General features: G+C 40.7%; 1 protein-coding gene across 5 annotated transcripts in view; it reads left to right on the top strand.

Annotated features, from left to right (window-relative positions):
• ndrg4 (NDRG family member 4) overlaps window positions 1-20,230 on the top strand; it is a 62,464-nt gene that overhangs the window by 18,392 nt on the left and 23,842 nt on the right. For 3 of the 5 annotated variants that reach the window (XM_063477612.1, XM_063477613.1, XM_063477619.2), the window contains 3 exons: window positions 12,556-12,646; window positions 14,987-15,145; window positions 19,560-19,598. In XM_063477612.1, coding sequence (XP_063333682.1) covers window positions 12,556-12,646; window positions 14,987-15,145; window positions 19,560-19,598 — 289 coding nt within the window. The remainder of the gene's footprint in view (window positions 1-12,555; window positions 12,647-14,986; window positions 15,146-19,559; window positions 19,599-20,230) is intronic. The other 2 variants (XM_063477614.2, XM_063477615.1) reach the window with 1 other exon arrangement.

The following is a 20,230-nucleotide window of genomic DNA, read 5'->3' on the forward strand; positions in this document are numbered from 1 at the left end:
ATAATATAGATTTTTCAATCAGAGCCCAGCAAACAGAAATATTTTGGATAATGAACTATAAGCTATCTTTATATCTCATATAGATGATTGTCAGTTTGTGAAGATTTGTCAGTTTTATAGATAATATATTTTAAAAATAAAGCAAATATATTATGATGGCCCTGGAGGCAGGACTGCAACACTTTCTATGCAGACAAATGAGAAATCCATTCCAAGGATTTATTGAGGTGAAATCAGGATAAAGTGCTAATCCTTGAAGATTTCTTTTTATCCGTTACATCTTTAAGGCTCAGAGCTCACAGATACTCTAAACATGTGCATAGTGTGGGTAAAGTTGTCATTTTCACTGGATTATTGGTCAGTGACGTTCGTGTCTCTGTATTAGGGTTTGTCTGTTCAGACATTAGACAGCTCACACATTCTCTGCGATATGAGTTGATCTCCACCAGACTGTGTTGGAGTCTGAAGACCCACAAAAGTGCATTCCCAGTTGACATAAGAATTTATAGTTTTATTCTTAGATTACATTGAGCTGCAGTATCTGTGTCACATCCAAGCAGCTCTGCTATCTTCTGTGACTCAATGCAATCTCTCGAGCATTTCTTAACCAGTCACTTCCTTTGTTACTTTAATATGAAGGTAACATAAAGTAATCTATTACATATTACTGGTTACTTACTTAATGATACATTGTTTCCATGTTACTTCATAACATGGCTAAACTGTTGCATAATTACCAATTAAAAATATAAACAAACTACAGCAGTGCTTCTCAATTATTTTCTCTTACGTCCCCCTTAGGAAGAAGAAAACATTTTGCACGCCCCTCTCCCCTACGAATAGTATCATTTGTCTATAAAATTGTTATTATAAATACATCTCTGCATAAAATAACAAGAAAACAAAACACACCGGTCTTTCCTCGTCTCCCACCGTAGTCACACATATCTCCCCGTCTTATCTTTCCGGAGACTTTCGTTTGTCTCATTATTTCCATTTCTCTCCACCTTTGTTTTTGTCACTGTCAAATATTTTTCGATTTTTCTTGAGGGTTTGTTTACTGCACTTCATGTCTCCTGCTGTGTGCTGTGTGTGTGCACATGCTCGGTGCAAAAAACCCTGCCACCTAATGTAGTGGATGTGCAATTGCAATTTATTCTAGTATTTATTCTAGCACGGCAAAAAAAAGCATGTTCCCTGGGGTCACATTATTACATTAGTCCAAGAAGGACTAGACTACAGTCCATAGTGGCACAAATCCCAGTCCTATGAGGACAAGCATGTGATCTTTCTGTTAGTGTTTATGTTCAAATGCAAAGCCCACTACACGACAATTAATTGGATATAATATAACTACTGAGATTACGCTTTTCAACAGGCAAACAAAAGCCTTCATATGAAACGGACAAAAAAGGCGTAAAAAATACTGGATTCCTTTGAAAAAAAAAATAGACCCTGAAATGTAGAAACAGATGAATAGTTTTAACAGCTTTCAAAACATCTGCTGATACCAGAACAGTTTGATGTTGTTGAGTGGTCATACAGGGGTTTCCAGTGAGCAATCTAAAAAGAAAGCGTTAAAGGGGAGATTAGCTAAATTTAAAACAGTTTCCGTTTCTATGGGCCTCGCTTTAATCACACCCTGTACAGCAAAACAATTTTCATGGTTATTTAACTTCACCTCACAATTTATGTAAACAAAAACACCTTGGTCATGGTCAGTGTTTGTTATACTATGAGCTCTGACATTTTATCAGCAAGACAGCTTAAGTACCTCTGAAGTGCAGCATTGATGAAAAATAACTATCTCTACGATTACAGTTTTTGTCTAATTCTGGTATTCATAGTGACAAATATGCCACCATTATTATATTAACTGCATATAGCTCAAACCCATTTTGACATATTTCTTCCTAGTTTAACAAACTGGAAAACTAAGCGTTGCTTTTCTATAAAGATGAAGGACGATGAAGATGAAATGGTGATAATGAGGCAAAGTGATTATGGAGGAAAAAGGAAGACAGGCAGCTATTCAGTGAGGAAGCAGGACGAAGGGAGGTGTTGTTGTCTGGGCTCTGTTCTCATATTAATGCCCCTCATGGCTCTGTTCCAGTGGCTCCAGAAAGGTCACATTCAGCCATTTAATAAACTAGACAGGAGGGGAAGGAGACAGGGAGGAAAGAGGTAAACAGACATGTGGTCTGGAAGAAGGCTTGACTGACGGTTGTGTGAATGTTGTTTTAAAAGAACTCAGTTTTTAATGTGAAGACAAGTAGTCAGAGATTCTTCTTCTTTTTTCTTTCCTCAGCGCTAATAAGGAAAGAAAAGCAACATGTAACTTTAATGAGCATAAACTCTTTGATATTGCTATTAAAGCCCAAGCTAACAAAACAAAGAAGAGTCTGGGTCTGTGTCCACTAAGGGGGCGTTTTATTCATTTGCCTTGAAGCACTAATAACCTCATTTTCAAAGTGTTCCTCTCAAGCACTTGCTAATGCTAGGTTACAAAAGACTTTCCTCCAGGACGCGACGAGTGTAGCTATGATCCAAAAGTTTAACTTCAACTGAGAGTCCTGTGGCACAGTGGAAAATAACCTCATTCTGATTTGTCCTTGTCTTTCTCTTTAACTCATATTAGTTGGACTGAGGGCAAGTGAAAAACCGTCCTGTGCCCTGACCCTTCTAAAAGCTGAAATTGGATGCCGTGTCCTACAGCCTAAAGAGACACTCTGTCACCTCTAGCTAGCTCAGAATACAGCACCTTAGCATCTTACTGGTTTTAGCAGATACAATCACTGTCTTTGTCACTCATTTCTTGAAAAAAACTATAGGCTATATGTTTTCTTCTCAATTCCAAACTTTATAATGAAGTGATATTTTTTTACTGCTGGTTTTGTTTTTATTGATCTAAACTAAAGAAAACATTGGGGTGAACTATGCTGCACATTTTGTAGTCCGCCTTAGTGATATTGTAGTTTCAGTGCGGTGTCCACTGTTAGTGCAGTCGTGGATCATGAGTTTATTATCTACACCTGCTTTCAGTTTGAGGTTCACGTTAAATCTTTTTCCATTGTGATTTTTTAAAAATTTCAGCCTTTTACTAATTAACTTATATTTGAGCTTTCTATGTGAATAGTCATCGATTGAATAAGACGGCTTGCAAGTTTGGCTTGCTGTTGGGAATGCTCTGTTTAAACCCCTTTGAATGCTGGTGCTCTGAGTACACCTACATTAGGAAAAAAAGAGTCCAAAACAACAAAACTACATAGTTCAAAATTAATTAAACTATAATAAAATTTATATGGCTTGTCTCTATACAGTGATATTTGTTTCTCTATCAAGTTTTGACCTGATAGCATCTTTGCTATGGTGAGAACAAAGTGACTGAAGTGGCTAGCACATATATGTTTTCTAGTAATATTAGATGTTTTTGCAAAAGACTGAAACAAGAATTCTGACTAAAAGGTTGATGTGCAGCAGCGTATTCCTCTCAAATTGTTCACCTATTTCTCTACATGGTCATATGACTAAAGGTTAACTTCGCTTTTCTTTTACCAGCTCATGTCACTTACCTAACAATTACTCCAGGCCTTTTTCATCAGTTCTTAAATTTTCATTAACTCCATCCCTTAAATATGAAAGAATTCATCACAATGTCTGTATACAACAGAGAGCATTGAACAAAAAAAGGGGAAAAAATCAAAAACCTCAAAATAACTTATTGTCTATGGTTAAAAACTTAAGTCTGAGTCTAGGGTGAACTCAGTCAGCTAACTTAGTGAAGCAGCTACGTTAGCTTAGATTCCCAGAGTGTGGGGCTCGTCCCCGGGGGGGAGGGGGTTCAGAGCCATGGCAGGGGGGGCACGGTATGACAGGTTTTTGACGGCGCTCCCACACAAACGCAAGGCAGGAGATGAAGCATCGCCAAATATGTTTCCAAACCAACTTCCTTCCAAGCCAAAGACTAGAAAATATGGTGCAGCATATCTTCACTTTGGCTTCACCTGCACAAGTGCCAAGGTAGGTCTCCCATACAGAATTGGTTTTCCCTTCGTCGGGAGCAGCGCTGGGCTGTTCAAATCACGGACAAACAGTATCCCACATTCTTGATTTTTAGTTCACGAACACTTCTTGTAATGACTAACTACTCCTGACATTTTGGAGATGTTAGCTCTTTATACAGTAAAGTTACAGCGGGATACAAATAATATCAGGCTGATCCTGCCACGATTTGTTCCCCCGGTTCAAATCCCGGACAAACAGTATCCCACAGTTGTTTATGTTTTTGAACCCATTTTGCACAGAGAGGCATTTTTTGAAAAATGTATTGATAGCAATGTTGAATATTATTACACAGGAAAAAAACAACTACACGTAAAATAATGACACCGTGACGCCTCTGCCTTTCTAAATGGAGGGACAGTAACTGCGTGTGTATGTAAGCGTGTAAAACCTGCAGACAGTCAGATTAACAGTAACAGTATTGTGTCTCTATCTGCCATTCTGCAATTCATCTCATGTAAACAATAACGTGGCGCACAGCGTGACGTGAAAAAAGGCACATACCTTTGACGTTGCGTGACGAACTCTGTATTCCTCGTCCACACGTAAACGCAAAAACTGAGTTTTAAAAAAAATCTCCGTTTTCGGTGATTCGAAACGCCGTTTACGTGCGGACGAAAGGCCCAAACGCATAGAAACAGCGTTTTTGATCCGGCATGCGGATCAAAAATACCCGTGTAGTGTGGACGTAGCGCAAAAGAGTTAGTAGTGTCTGTTGTTACTACCTGTAATTTATTGCTGTTTACTTTTATTTGTGTTTACTGAATGTTTGAGGTGTGAAATAAACCGCAAAATATGGGTGTGTGTGGTTGGAGGTGTTAGGTGGTGGTGGTGGTGGTGTGTGTGTGTGTGTGTGTGGGGGGGGGGGGGGATTCTTCTTGTAAAACAAAGGGGGGGCCTAGCAAAAAAAGTTTGGGAACCACTGGCTTATTAACTGTTAGAGGTACCACTGAATGAGAATTGTTTTGCTGAAACTTCACTAAAATAGCTTGGAAAAAAGAGAAATATAAAGAAAATTAAAATACTGTGACACAGACAATGCTGGTAACGGTCAACAGTGATGAATGCAGAACCACCTTACGTCCACTGTTTCTGGCTTGTCAGTGAGATTTCAATCTGCAGACATGTGGACATTTTACTTTTACTCTGTTGTCTTTTCTCAAAATCTACAGACTACAGACTAATAGCATTTATGTTTGGGGTCAAATTAACCCCAGGAATCAAAACCTTCCAAACATGTCTGTGTCTTGTTGCTGCATGTTACTATGCTATGTCATATTTGGTGAAGACAGCACCCCAAAGAAAGACTCTTATTCAGGAAGATATCAAATGAAACAATCATTTATTGAAGGTCAAACCAAGTCCATGGAAATCGCAGTAAAATTTATCTGTAGAATGAAGGTAATTTCATCATGCCACCATATCTCCATCTAAAAATGAAAAGTTTGCTTAACGTATTTTGATTAAGTTTTATGAACAGGTCATAAATTCGTCAATAAAATTTCATTCACTTGTGTAGTGTCAATTTATTAATAGTTCATTAAGTTCAAATATTTGAATTTGGTAAATCAAACAAAATTAATGTTAATTTTCTCAGAGTTAAAATTAAGTAACGTGAACATTTCATAGTTTGTGAGCACACAAAAACTAGAAAACGTCACCACATGTTGGATTTCACTCACTCCATTTGGAAAGCTCTTTTGAAACAAGGTTAAAATTAATATTTGACTCAGTGTCCCATTAAATCTGTTTAACCTGTACTGTATTGTAACAGACTCTAACAGTGATGTTAGTGCTGAATGTTGTAAAAATCCTAAGTGTAGCAACTTTTATACATAAGATATTCCATACTGTACTGCAAAATTAAATAAATTTGTTTTTTATAGTTAATATAAAAAGCTTACTGTTTAAAATTAACAGACATCTTAAATATATTTAAGATAAATTAAACAGTAAAAAGGCAAAAAGTGAGTTTAGTATTCGTGGGCGTTGCTATTTTGTTGTTCTGGCTGTAAAACTGCACGCTCATTTAGTAACAACTTTAATCATTTAAGTGTTAATCACCAGTCATTAGCCAATGATCACATCACACACTCACACATATGACCAAGAGTTGCTAAATTGACTGAAATTTTTATTCAATATGACCTGAAATGACTGAATGACACCATAAACTCAATAGCAAAGTGTTTACAGAGGTCCAGTAGACTAGGGCTGGGTGTCCTCACTGATTTCTAGAATCAGTTCGACTACAATTCACAAGACCTCGATTCGATCGATTTGATTTGAATCGGGGAAATTTTGCCTCAGACAGTCAGAAATATTATAATTCTCATCATTTATCAGTACATATCCATATTTTTATATCTAGAAAAAGAAAGGTGACAATTGTGAGACTTTATCAAAGGCGTAAGCATCACAGTGTCAAAGTAACGGACCAAAAAACACAGAAAAACATGAAGAAGATTTTCCTGGCCTGTCTTTTTATAGCAGGCAGTAGAACAAAAACAGAAGAAAACCATGAATCAACATATTGCGGCGAGCTCAGACAAGGAGGAGACAGAGGTGTCGTTTGGTCTTGCTTCCCGCAAGTTAGCCAGGGATCACAGCCGTTTATTAGCATTCAACAGAAAACACAACAACAACAAAAAGGCGCTCTCTCCACCCAGAAACACACAGTTGCAGAGAGAGAGCGTCACCTGTAACCATAGCAACATAACGCTGCCGCCTGGAACAACAGAACATAGCTGTCAAACCCCAAACACCCCTGACCCGCTACATATCCCCCACCTAAGGGGTCAGTCGTCCCTGACAACCCCATTACCCAACACAAAGTCCCGCAAATGTCCAGGTGTCTTCTTTCGGCGCACAGGGCGATCTCGACCAGCAGGGGAAGAGTCACTCGGATCAGAACATGGGGTGCCACCAGCATCCCCTGCCCCGGCGGCTGCTGGAGCGGGCGGTCGGTATGGTGAGAGTCTGTCCTGGTGCAACATCACCATGCGCCCCGGGTCTGGCATGCGGATCCGGTACACCAGTTCTGTTAGCCGCTCCACGACCTCCGCCGGCCCTTGCCAGTGACTGCACAGCCTGGGGGGCACTCCTCTCTTGCGAACCGGGCAGTACACCCAAACCTTGTCGCCAGGCACGAAAGCTCCCCCTCGGCACCTGGTGTGTCAGGCTCTTTTCTGTCGTACTCTGGCGCTGGCCTGGGCCTGGCGGGTATAGTCATGAACCGCCCGCAGCCGCTCCCTCCTCCTCCTGCAGCAGTCCATGGCCACCAACACGCGCCGGTTCCCTGACTCGGTGACGGGGAAAGGCCCTAGGACGTCCACTCCCACTCTGACCATCGGGGCCCCCACCAGGTACTGCTGCAGGGGGGCAGTGGAGCGTTGAGTGGGGCCCTTCCGTGCTGTGCAGGTGTCACAGCAGTGCACACATCCGACATCCCGTCGACAACCAGGTCAGTAGAACCGTCCCCTGAGACGGCGGAGACCGGGGGCCCGCCATCTTCGGTATAGGAGGCCGTCGTGGGTCTCCAGATTGTTGTACTGGGAGTGGTAGGCCTTCACTTCAAGCTCCTGTCCCGACACCCCCGTCCAACCTGGGCGTTGTGCCGCCTCCAGCCAGGCCCCCACCTGAACCAACGTCGTGTCAGCCTCCTGCTCCCGCTTCAGCTGCTGCGTGGTCAACGGGAGCCATCCCCCTCCGCTGGCTGTGGCCTGAGCAGTAGCCACGCCCAGTGCCTCCTGGGCCCGCTCCTCCTGTCGTTTCGAGAGGGGCAGCCGGTGTGGGCACAGACGGATGGGTTGAACAGAGCCGGTGTCGATGGTGTGCTGAACCAGCCTCGTCTTCCTGCAGTCTTTGTCACTAGCGGCAATGATGTCCACATTCTCATCAAGGAGGCACCTCAACTGCTGGCACTGGTCAACGGTGAGACCTACGCTGCTGCGCTGCCACAGGTCATCAACAGCTTGGGTTGTCTCGGTCGAGGGAGGTTTGTCTGGACTAGAGGCTGTCTGTCTGTGGTCCCCTCTGTTCCCTGCTTTTGGCCGCACTGGAGGGCCAGAGTCTCTGTACCAAGACTGATAGCCAGCTTCACGGTGTCAACGCAGGCCCCCCAGCTGGTCAGCAGATCAAGGCTGATGATGCACTGGTCTTGGATGTCAGTAAGTAAGTCATGCACCAGCTCCAGATCCTTCACTCGGATCCGCAATGGTTTCTTCCCCCGCATGTCAGTCCTCTCCCCCGTCACTGTCATCAGCTGGGTGGGTGACCAACCCAGGGAGCAACAACAAAAAGGCGCCCCAGAAACACACAGTCACAGAGAGAGAGCGTCACCTGTAACCATGGCAACATAACGCTGCCGCCTGGAACAACAGAACATAGCTGTCAAACCCCAAACAGCCCTGACCAACTACAATATAAACATTACCTGATGCTGCTGAAGTGAAGCAGAGCAAAGTTACAGATGTTAATTAGAGACACAGCTAAGCGTTTTGCAGTTTCGCATAATTTCGCATAAAGTTTAAATTTCTTCAGTATTGAATAGCAGAAGTGAGACGTTCTTGTCGGAAGTCAGTTAAATAATAAAAAAAAACCCAGCGCTAATCATAATGTAGACTTGTGCGTAATAATCAAGCGAATGATGCAGAAAAAGAGATTTTTAGATGGGAAGTACACTGAGACAGAGAGCTGTGCATGAAGTGTGATTTTATCGCGGTGGAAGCAAAACCACAACATACATACTTAATTCTTGTTTTTAAAACATTCAAAAAAATTAACTTGTGATTCTATACATGAAGTTTTTAGGTCCCAGTGACTTCCTATATATTCTGTGCCATGAAACACATGCACAGCATTAAGTGACAGACTCAGTAAACTGACGTAGGCATTCAGCTCTGGAGAATTTAGTTGAGCACCAGACACAAAGGCTGCAGTCTACTCTGTGCTCAGAAAGTCACCTTCTGTCACTGCCACTAGCACAGACAGAGCAAGTCATATATTTGTTTTGACTGGTGGAGCTTTGCTTAAAAAACGCTGCTGCGATGATGTGTTTTATTTCCTAGGGTGGAAGATTCTTTCCATGTTAAGTAGTAGTTCTGACATTGTAAGGTCACACACACCCACACAAACACACACTTCATCAGCATCCGGGAGCAAGTGTAAGTGGCATCTGGGCTTTGTCTCTTTAAGGGTGTTGGATAAAACGCAGAGATTATGCTGCATGACTGCCAGAGAGAGGAGAGAGGCTGCAGTAGAGGACAAAAGAGGCTGGAGAGAACGAAAAATGAGACAGAAGGGATCAGACGCAGAGATGATGATGTCACTGTCAGGGTGGTGCTGAAGGGGATTTATCCAAATCTCATTAAACATTTTGGATATTTCATATAGTTTTGGTTTTATGTTATATTTTCAGTATCTATTGCTTTGATATTTAATCGATTCATGTAACTGAAATTTGAGAAAATTTGAAAAGGAAAATGTCAAATAACACCTGCTGCACATCTATTACTGAAAATATTAGGAGTTGGTTTGACAAGGCAGTTAGCTGGTGACCAATACCTGCAGCTTTGTAGGGTCACCTACAGAATCCATACATGCTTCACCAAAGCCTGAAAGTGGTTAGCATTTACAGATAGCAGCACAGTGGCAATGTAATTACAGTGATCAAATCCTGGCTGGGGCCTTTCCTGTTTTGCTCTTTGCCTGCGTGGGCTTCCTCCGGGTGCTCTGGCTTTCTACTGCAGTCCAAAGATGTGCATGTTAGCCTAATTGGTGATGAAACTGGCCATAAATGTGAGGCAGAGAAAGTGCTTAAAGTGTATAGAGTGAAGTACTTTTTGAAATCAAACTGTAACACAATTCTGTCAGCCGTGCATGCAGCTGATTTGGGCTGATGGTTACCAGTGAAGGGCATTGCATCTCCTCAGTTTATCTTGATAGTGCTATTTAATGTAAAATAAATGCAACAAAGCCTGCCAGTGCTGAGGACTGCAGTCTCAGCTAAATTAGCCCTGAGCCCTTTGAGCGTGGGCATGTTCATGCTCCTCTGTGTTTCACTGTTGGTGGACTGATGTCAACATCTAGCACTGTTAATCTTCTGATGCTGGCTGAGCCCACTCGCAGGGTGTGTTCATGTGTCAGTGTCTGTTGGCTTCCTTTTGTGTAACTACGTGCTGTGGCCGTGTTGTAAAGCATAATAAGCCTGCTTGATCAGACCTTCACGTAGCCCCGTTTTTCTTGCAGCGTGTGCACTCCCAAGCTCCACTTTTAAAAGAGGAATCGCGGTCAGTAAGCATCTATGTCCACTCCAATTGTGAATGCGTCTTTGTTACTTTGCAAAGTATGATCATTACAGTGATGATCATACTTTTCCTCTTTATTCCTCTCCACTTTGGTTTACTCCTCGGGGACTGACATATAGAGTTTAGAATTGTGCAGAACCACACATGTAAAAGATGGACATAGTGTCTGTGCTTTAGCCCATATTTTTATAGTGTGTGCATTTTAAGCCTCAGTGTTAGTATTTTGGCTACCGCCATGTTTTTGGAGCCAGCATTAGCCGTATTTGAACAAGAGCATGGAGCGCTATCATACCTGCTAACTAGCTCATTTGCTGATTCTTGGATGGACTGTACCACAAAGGAAAATCATACTGAAAAATAATCCCATTAAAAATCTAGTGAAAGCACCAAACTTGTTAGAGACCAGTTGGCATGTGTTTGGCTGCTGCAACATTTTCTAGTATTTACATGTTTACAGTAGTGTTTAAATACAGCATGTTTTTTTTTTATATAAAAAGTGGGCGTAATCATATTAAAACATCACTCATGGGTTTTGAACAAGAAGCTTTAACATTAGCATTTTGGTTGCTAGCATATTGTGCTTTCGAAGCCAGAAGTCACATTATATGGATGAAAGCGTGAAGTTATAAGTTACCAGCTAATGATAGCTAGCTTGGTTAGCTAGCTGCATTCAGAAAACATACATGTAAATTGCAGAGACACACATATTGGGTAATCAGTGCTAAATAAAGAGCTAACAAAATACTAGAATTAAACTCAAAATTGGAGCATAAGCTTTTTGGACAGTATGTACTGCATTACAGACCATAATATTAGTAGCTAGTCCAGCGGTCTCCAACCCCCGGGCCGAGTCGTTTGGTACCGAGCCATGAGGGTTGAGGGCTCGGGTGTGAAATTTATGGATAAAAGTCATGGCAGAATACCCCGAGATTGCCACAACAGCACTAAAAACCCTGTTGCCATTTCTGACATCATATCTGTGTGGAGCGGGGCTTTCTGCAGTTACAGCTACCAAAACAAAATTGCGGATTCATTGTCCCCCATTACGCCCAGGTGGGACCGTCTTGTTGCAGAGAAACAAGCACAGGGCTCTCATTGATTTAGCGTTATGGTGAATTACATATTTTCATGTACTTTATATTCGTTTTGTAGTTGTGTGTCTTATTTTGAAAGAAATATTTATGCGTTCAGAGAGCATCAAGGGGCAGAGAGGAGGGTGTTACTCTCAGTGTTGTTGGTGCATTTCAGGAGGACGCTGCTAATAAAGTTACACAATTACACAGTGAATTTGCGTTTATTACTTTATTTAAAAAATACCACAGTTTTTGTCTTGGTCGTATCATTTTATTTTTTTGTATTTATCTGCAACACCATAAAGGCCGTGGAAATATTGTCTGACATTAAACCGGTCTGTGGCACAAACAAGGTTAGGGACCGCTGAGCTAGTCTATGAAACATGCTCCAAAAGCTACCAACAAGCATTTACAGAAGCGTACATTGATGTTTAAGAAAAAGCATCACTTTAAATTTAGGGCTCAGGTTTAACATGAAATACATTCATGGAGTCATTTTTTTTAAATTGTGCTCTTGAATTAATTTTTGGATAAAACTGCCATGTTTTACCCTTTTGTTACAACCAATATCACAAAAAGAGAAGGCAAAAATATGCATGTACAAATGTCATAAATGCCTCCAGTGGATCGACTGACTCACTGTGGGGGATTTCACATGTTCTTACCTTTGCTCTTAGACATTTCTCCCAGGCTTTTTAAAATTCTGGTCATTACTGTGCTCTAGATTCTCTCCCCCACTGTATATGTAAATTTTTTCTCTATGTTTCCAAAAAGTGATAGAAATACATTTTTCATTGCTGTTAAATTTTTCAAAGGATGGCAGCAGGTTTGTTGCAAAGCTATTTTGCATCATGATTCCGTCTCTGTTTCCAATCAGCTCCTCATCTGTGAGCAGCTCTGTTTATTCCAGGTCAGCAGAAACATTTAATCAGCGATCCGATTCCTCCCAGATTTCTGAAATTATCCGGTGAAGGACGTCACTCACAGAGATGCGAATGATTGTTTTATTTTAACTATTGTTTTAAGGTCAGCTCCACAGCGTGCTCTGTGTGATGAAATGCGAGCGTAACCTTAGATGTGTCTTTTTCTGCGTGTTGCCATGGTGATTGCAGGTTGCTGTCCAGGATGGCGGGGATGAAGGAGCAGCAGTTCACGGAGGAGAAGCCCCTGCTGCCGGAGCAGAGAGGAGTGGACTCAGACATGGTTAGTCGACCTGTTTATTTACCGTGCGTTCTCTTTGTTGCCATTAACCTTCCTGTCTTGTAGCTGATTAGCGTGCGCAGGACGACGTCCTCAGAAACTCTTGGCATATTATAACGGAGATGTTTGTGCTCATTAGCTGTGATGACTTATAATTAGACAATGAGCTTGTTTACCAGTGGAGGAGGAAATTAATGAACTCCATCCAACCATGACTCTTTGATAGCAGCACTGTGAGAAGATGAAAGCTCATTTAAGAGGAGGGAAAGAGAGAGAGAGGGAGCGGTGCAGGACATAGAGTGAAAAACAGCGAATAGGCAGTAGGCGGTTACATAAGAGCCACTTATTCCAGTCCACTTATCCATTAAATAAGCAACAGGTACAAGTTGTGGCTGAGTCAGGGGCTCTTGAATGCCTCTCATTGCAGTAATGATAAAAATGGTATAGACAATACCAAATGGAAAAGTGACTTGAAGAGGCCAGATATGAGCAATTTCCTGGTGAAGTGACTTTGTGTTAATTGAGAAGAAAGAAAAGAGATGAAGGATGCTTGAGCCAATACAGCAGGGCAGGCAAGTTCAGAGAAAGAAAATTGATTGCGCACCCTGATTGGGCAATTGTGACAAAGCTGTTGTGATCATCATAGAAACAAATTGGCAACAACATCAATCAAACCCAGACGAACACGAAAACAAGCATAAATACATGTGGACAAGTCCTGTGCTTCAGACAGGCCTCTTATTTGTGCTGGAGGAATCAGAGAGGCGGCAAATAAAACCACATTAGGCATGACTCACTTTACCAGTGCGTCAGAAATAAGACATCCAGTATATAGAGTAGGTCTTTTTTTGTCTCAGTAGCTTATTCGAAGGAGCACAACATGCCACGCATCAATATGAACGACTAATTCTGCCATTGATCAGCTAAAGGTCGTTAGCCCTGCTCATTACGACTCTCTGCTTGTAAATAACTGAGCCATCGATCAAGCTACGTGTCTACACGACTCGAGTTATCGTTCAGTCGAAGAGCACTTCACCCCAGACACACTCACACTTTTATCCCCCCCCCAGCTGTTTCAAAGTCTGTTGCTCCGGTGTTGTGCAGTAGCGTGTTAGTGACCTTTAAGAGCGGTTACTGAGTGATTACCTTCTGGAACAAAACACTGGTAAACTCGTCGTAAGGCATGTCGGACTAATGCTGCATTCAGTTCATATGGGGACAGCGGAGACGTCCTGAAATCCAGCGAAACAGAAACTGTAAGATTTTCATGTGTCTCAGCTTTTAAAACTAGAAATAAACTAACAGTGGTGCATTTAAATGGTAGAAAAAACTGAGAAGGTTCTCTAACTAATACGTCCCTATAGTGAAGCACGGTGGTGGCAGCATTATGCTATGCGGGTGCTTTCTTTTTCTCAGTTTAATATAATATTGCTGCAACATGAATAACTACAAGCCAAGGAAAAAACAAAAACAGCTGTTGTTTCACATTAAAAGCCTTATAACAAATAAAAGATTTTTGTACTAGTGCTTGAAATTTGAATTAGTTTAGATTTTAGGGGTACTAAGGCTAAAAGGACATCACACAAAATGTTACTTATGTCTTATTATATCATATAACCTGTAATAATAATTCATTCTAACATGACATCTAGTATGTCTAAAAGCTGAGACACACTTTTCCACTCTGAAGCTTCCCTTGTGATATGAATCCAGCATGGTCCTGGTTTTGAGTTGCATGTGGACAGTCTACTCCAGCAGGTCTCTGCCCACAACTTGTTCCTCAATAAAAGGAAGGCCACAGATCTTCAGCCTGACCTTTTGTGATGACACTGGAACAGAAACGAAGCAATTAAGTTACGCAAGAAATCTCCTTCCTTGGACATTTAAAGGCTTCGAGCAGGCGTGTCAAACTCATTATTTTTCACTGGCCTGATTTACAGCCCAGTAGTGCTTTGTTGGTAAGTCACAATATAAATGCCGGTTCATTCTAATTTGATTTAAAGTAAGTAATATTAATAAACTCAGTCTTAGTAGAGAAGTAAAAGACCCTTCTGAAATTGTCCAAAACACATAGATAGTCAGAGTTGTGGGATTTTTTTCCCACATTCACTTTAAGGTTTACAGTTTTTACCCATCGAGGGACAAAAACATGCAGCGTATATTAATTTAGATCAGGCCTGTGAATCTTATGTTTGATGTTTGACACCCCTGGAGCTCATTTCTAAGCGTATTAGAAATAAACCATGAATGATTAGCATGTTTTCATGTTGACTGTATGTTGCTGCTATGTCTTCCCCAGATGTTTCCCAGTAACCACTTTGTTATGCTTGTTTCACAACACAGCAGGATAAAGGAGAGGAGGCATCAGGGGGGCTCCAGGGCCCCACCGCCCCCGCGCCTCTTAACAACCCCCCTCCCCCCAGTCGCTCCACTCACCGCTGGCATGTCTTCGCACGGCACTGGCTCCGCCAGACCCGCCGTCGGACCAGCGGGGTCCTCCCGGTAACTACCATAACAAGTAGAAACATCTGATCACTAGTACACTGATTCAAACACACACTAGACTAGACACTAAAGTAGATGTTTAATATTCTAAGGTGGATGACAAAGTCAGGAGCAATTATGGTAAAAATAACAAAAAAACAGTTCCTGTGTAGAGAATCTCACTTAAGTAATAAGATCAGTAAATTGTTCACAATATTTAGTTTTAAATTCAAAAATCTCAACACAAAACTGCATAAGTAAAGGTATATGTAAAGATATTTGCCATTTTTGGCACCGGTAATTATGGTTATGATATTTTTTTTAAACAGAAATTGTGTTAAATTGTCATTGTCACTATAGAAGAATGTAGCATTTAGTATCAGTATTAGCATGACAGTAGCTAGCATGACAGTTGTAGTGACACATTGTAAACTTCTTGTCAGATTCAGAGTCAAACTCTATAAACAAACAAAAACTAGGTCCAATGACCGAGCATCAGTTTTTTCTCTTTCACCAAATGAATAAACAATAAATCTTAAGCTTTGTTACCATACGTAGTTTGTTATATCACATAAAATATTATATCATATATCAATATAATCATATTACAAGAAAAAAGTAAAAAATGTGTCAAAAAAACAACCGACCTGGAAACTACCACAGCTTAGCAAATTAGCCTTTACTTCTGATCAAATGTAATTTTTTAGACTTCCAATTTAATTTTTCAGTGTTTTATTCTTAAATGTTAAATATTTTAAATGTGTTAACAGCTGCAGAAGAAACATGTTTGGTTTGCAGTGCATATTTTCCTTTATACGTCAAATACTTTCACAATAAAATCCCCATATCTTACTCTTATATATAATCTATAAAACCACTTGAGCAGCATTGCAACACACAAACCTGTGACTAGGCCTACTATCTTGTAGAGTATTATTTATGCTGCTTTATACTTGTTGCCTCAATGACAACATTGTTTCCCCTCTCCGTTCTTTGTAGAACCTCTAAGATCAGACTTTATCACATCATTCCTCAGATCTTTCTCTACTTGATTAATTATACGTAGTACTGCATTTCAACAAAAATATCTGGCGGGGAAGAAAAGAAAACCCCTAAAAGTAAGGAAACATTCACTAAACCAGCTACTGACAGCAAGTCAGAGATGCCGGCAAAGAACCACAACATCTCCACAACAGCGTCACTATGCAGCCTTACAGAGTACACAGTCTGTGGGGATCACCTGCAGTAAAGGAAGCCTTACACCATCTCTAAGAGTTCATCCCTATTGGTTTCCATGAGCAGTGTGTTTGTGGTCTTCCTTTTCCCTGAACTGAGATGCAGCACATCCCCTACTCTGCTGGGGATGGGAGTAATAAGAAAGAGAAGAGTGCCACCTGCTGGTCCGACCACCGTACTATCATCACTAACATTTTCCATCTGAGAACAATGCATGAAATCTGCGGGGACTGAAGTTGCCCTTTACGCTGCACATTTCTGTGTCACCCTCACACCTTCACCTTCTCTAACAACCACACAGTTAGCTCATTCTGTTCTGCTGGGCAGCTTCAGGTCCCGCTGTTTTTAGTGACATCTTTCTTTCTTTTTAGGTGTGTCCCTGATCTGACTCTGAGTGCCACTCCTTTCCTTTTTTTCAGTATTCATTGCTAATTACTTAAACTTCTATCATCCCTTGTTCCAGCACTTTTCCTTTTGACTATGCATATGTGCAGATTCCATTTTTAATGTTGTCATATTTTCTTTCAGAAATGTTTCCAGAATCCCTCATATAAACTCACAACCTAAGACTCAAACTGTGCATGTTTAACAATGAAGCAGTGTGAAGACCATCTGTGTGATGTTCTGATTGGTGTCTAACCTCATGTGCATGCACTCATTTTTTTAACCGGATTTCCAGATGTTCCTGCTCTGCTTTAAGCTTTCCAAAAGCAGCAGAGCAAGAATAAGTGATACATTCCAAAATAACACAGGTTAGGATGGGTGAAGTCACCGTTGTCATGACAAATGGCAACAAAATCATTTCAAATGTTACTCCTAATCATGTGTTATTTTATTACACATTAGGATGCATTTATTTATGACAGAAAAGAAAAAAGCTTTATATAAATACATCTGCTCTCAAACGATGGGCTCACTGTGTTTATTTGTGTCTTAAAACAAACATCAGTTTAGCTGAGCACCGAAACGTGATGAACTGTGTGATACTGTGGGACTTTGTCAGAACTTGATAAATCAAGTGTCTGCCTGTATTTAAAACTGTTATCGGTGCACGTGTGTGATACTAATTACATCATTATGAAATTTAAAAATGTAAAAATTCCTTAATAAATGGCTAAAAATGTACATTTAAATAGGTATTCCCTTTCTGATATAACATGCTTTCCAGTTAATATGTATGCCTCTAGATTGGACGCTGCCACTGGAGGTAGGTCAGACATGACTAGGACCCCACCTGGATGCTTCCTTGGTGAGGTGTTTAGGGAATGGGAGGAGATCCCGGGGCAGACCTAACACATGCTGAGGGCTGAGGGTGGGACAATCTCTGCTTAGGTCGCTGCCTCTATGGCCCAGACCCCAATAAACACCAAAAAAATCGATTTTCTTATGTTACTTTTATGGAGCAGGATCAGTAGTTGTTGGGTTGTCCATTAAAACGGTGGTTTCACTGTAATATCAAAAAATAATGTCTGATTTTATGGACATATTTACTTAATTTAATCAGTTCATATACCATCATAATAGCATTTTAAAGTTTTCTACCATTAACATAATGTTAATTAACATACCACTAACAGTATGTTTTATGATACTCGCCGTTTTTTGAGCTTGAAATGTCATTTTAACTTGTTACCATCAGGAATATAAAAAATATCACTTTAATATCAAAAGTGTTTTTTAAAAAAAAGTAGCATCATATCCTGGGATGATTTTTTTAATGGATATTAATATTATATTCTGCTTAATATTTTGTATTGTTGACTTAAACCTGTACATGTGTTAGCATAACTTCAGCAGCAAGTATTTTTTTAAATGAAATTTTACTCTGGATGAGAGTCACTTGATTGAAATCTCAAACCGTGTCTCAGCGTTGTTTTAAGACTTTAGAAAAGGTGAGCCCATCCTTTCAACTGTCAGTCGAGACCAGGTTCCCTAAAAAGTGAGCCCCTCGTGCAAGATTAAAAAATATTGACTGTCTGATTAATAATTTGTCTGGTAGAGCTGGAACGCTTTGACTGTCACAGCTGTCACGTTGACTCAAACCAGCTTGTCATCAATCAGTCTCTGAATTTGATTTGATTTGTTTTATTTTTGGCAGTGAAAGTGTCAGACTGGCCCAGAGGACATGACTCATTTCACCGCTGAGGCCAGACGACAAAAGTGTTATTTTTATGCCTCGATCATTTACCTCAGCGTTACAGCTGCACAACGCTGCTGCAGTGGCTCCCTGTGAAGGGGATCTGGCTGTTTACTTCTTTTTTTTTTAAAAAATCACCATTCTCCATCACTTTTTTTTCTTACTGCGGATTTGTTCCCAGTTTCCCACATGCGCTTTAGTAAATCATCTTTGTCGAATGGGAATGCACATTACAGCACTAACCGCACACGCAGACGTTTGATAGACTGCAAACTATTAACTAGATGTAACGTAAGAACACTTTTTTATCAGTATTTATCTAGTAGTGCATTGTATCAAGTATACTGTGGCTCAGGAATCAAAATGAAAAATAGTCAGTGCTGGAAAGAAAGCCTGCATTTCAGATTTTGCTGATTTTTACTGCTCTCTGCAGCACTGTCCTGTGTGTTTGTGGACACAGGCGTCTTCAGTTTATTGTTTTCTTTCTTTCTTTCTCAATAAGCAACATTTAAGTTGTATGTAAAATATCAAATTGGGCATCCAAACTGGTACATTCATAAAGAAGAAGCACGATAACCACGAAATCAAAGCTGTGGTTTTATCCGGTTCTGTAATTTTACACAGTTCTTGAAGATTAATTCAGTTATTTCCGCATACAGTTTTAATGATATAATAATTCTATCTATCAAGAAGTTATTAAGCAATAACCAGATGAATGCAGAAACAGGTGACTGCAGAGAGGAGTTAAAACACTGAATCCATTTGGACTGTTCTGTAAAAACACAAGTATATTTAGAGTCACAGAAATTACCATAATGACTGTAAAAGCCACAGACAGTACAGTGCATTTTGTGTGCTGTACTGCTGACGCGCCTCTGGGAAACTGTGTTGCTCTGTGTCTGTGGTTTGGACCTACAGTGCACAGTCTGTGCTGCTCTTCAGTTCCAACAGTGCATGTGTGAGGAATATTTCTGTGTGTGACTTCAGACTACTTCTTTTTCCAGTTTTAATTCTTTCTCTCTCTCTCTGTCTGTTATGTCTGCTTGTCTCTCTCTGCAGGAAAGCTGTGAACAGCTGATGCCACCAGGTGACTGGAAGGTATGAGTAGATGTGTGAGAGAGGAAGCTCGACTTTCTCTCTCCGTTACCTTTTTTATCATGTGTTTTCGTGCCTTTTCATCTTTCTTTGTTATTACTTTGTGTCAGCTTACTTGGGTAAACAGTGATGCCTGCCTGAGTCAAATGATAGCTATTTCCCTTCAAGAGGGAGATGACAATGAAGTATGGAAGTGCCTTCTGGACACTGGCACCAATATATTGCTAAATATTGAAAAAAAAAATCAAATGTATATTGAGCAGTATTGGAACTACTTAGAAGCTAGCATACATCTGGCGATGTAGTGTGCTTCTTGCTTGGACTGATTTTTTTCTCCTAATCCTGCTAAGTACTGTAAATCCACACTCAAACACACTGCTGCTTGTAAAACTTTTCAAGCTAACCCTCCCTGTCCTTATGGCCAGTACAATAGCTCAGTAGTTAGCACTAGGTTTGAATGCAGGCCAGAGTGGGACCCTTCTGTGTGTATGTTCTCTTTATACTGGCACTGATTAATTCTCCATGGACCAAGGCTTGCAGGTTGGAGTTGGTCCCCTGACACCTTATGATGGCTGCTAATTGCTCCTAATTCAGTAAATGAGTTTCCATATGGGGATCAGCAAAGAATATCTTAT

This window comes from Pelmatolapia mariae, linkage group LG7 (assembly GCF_036321145.2).
Source record: "Pelmatolapia mariae isolate MD_Pm_ZW linkage group LG7, Pm_UMD_F_2, whole genome shotgun sequence".
In the NCBI taxonomy this organism is placed as follows: Eukaryota; Metazoa; Chordata; class Actinopteri; order Cichliformes; family Cichlidae; genus Pelmatolapia; species Pelmatolapia mariae.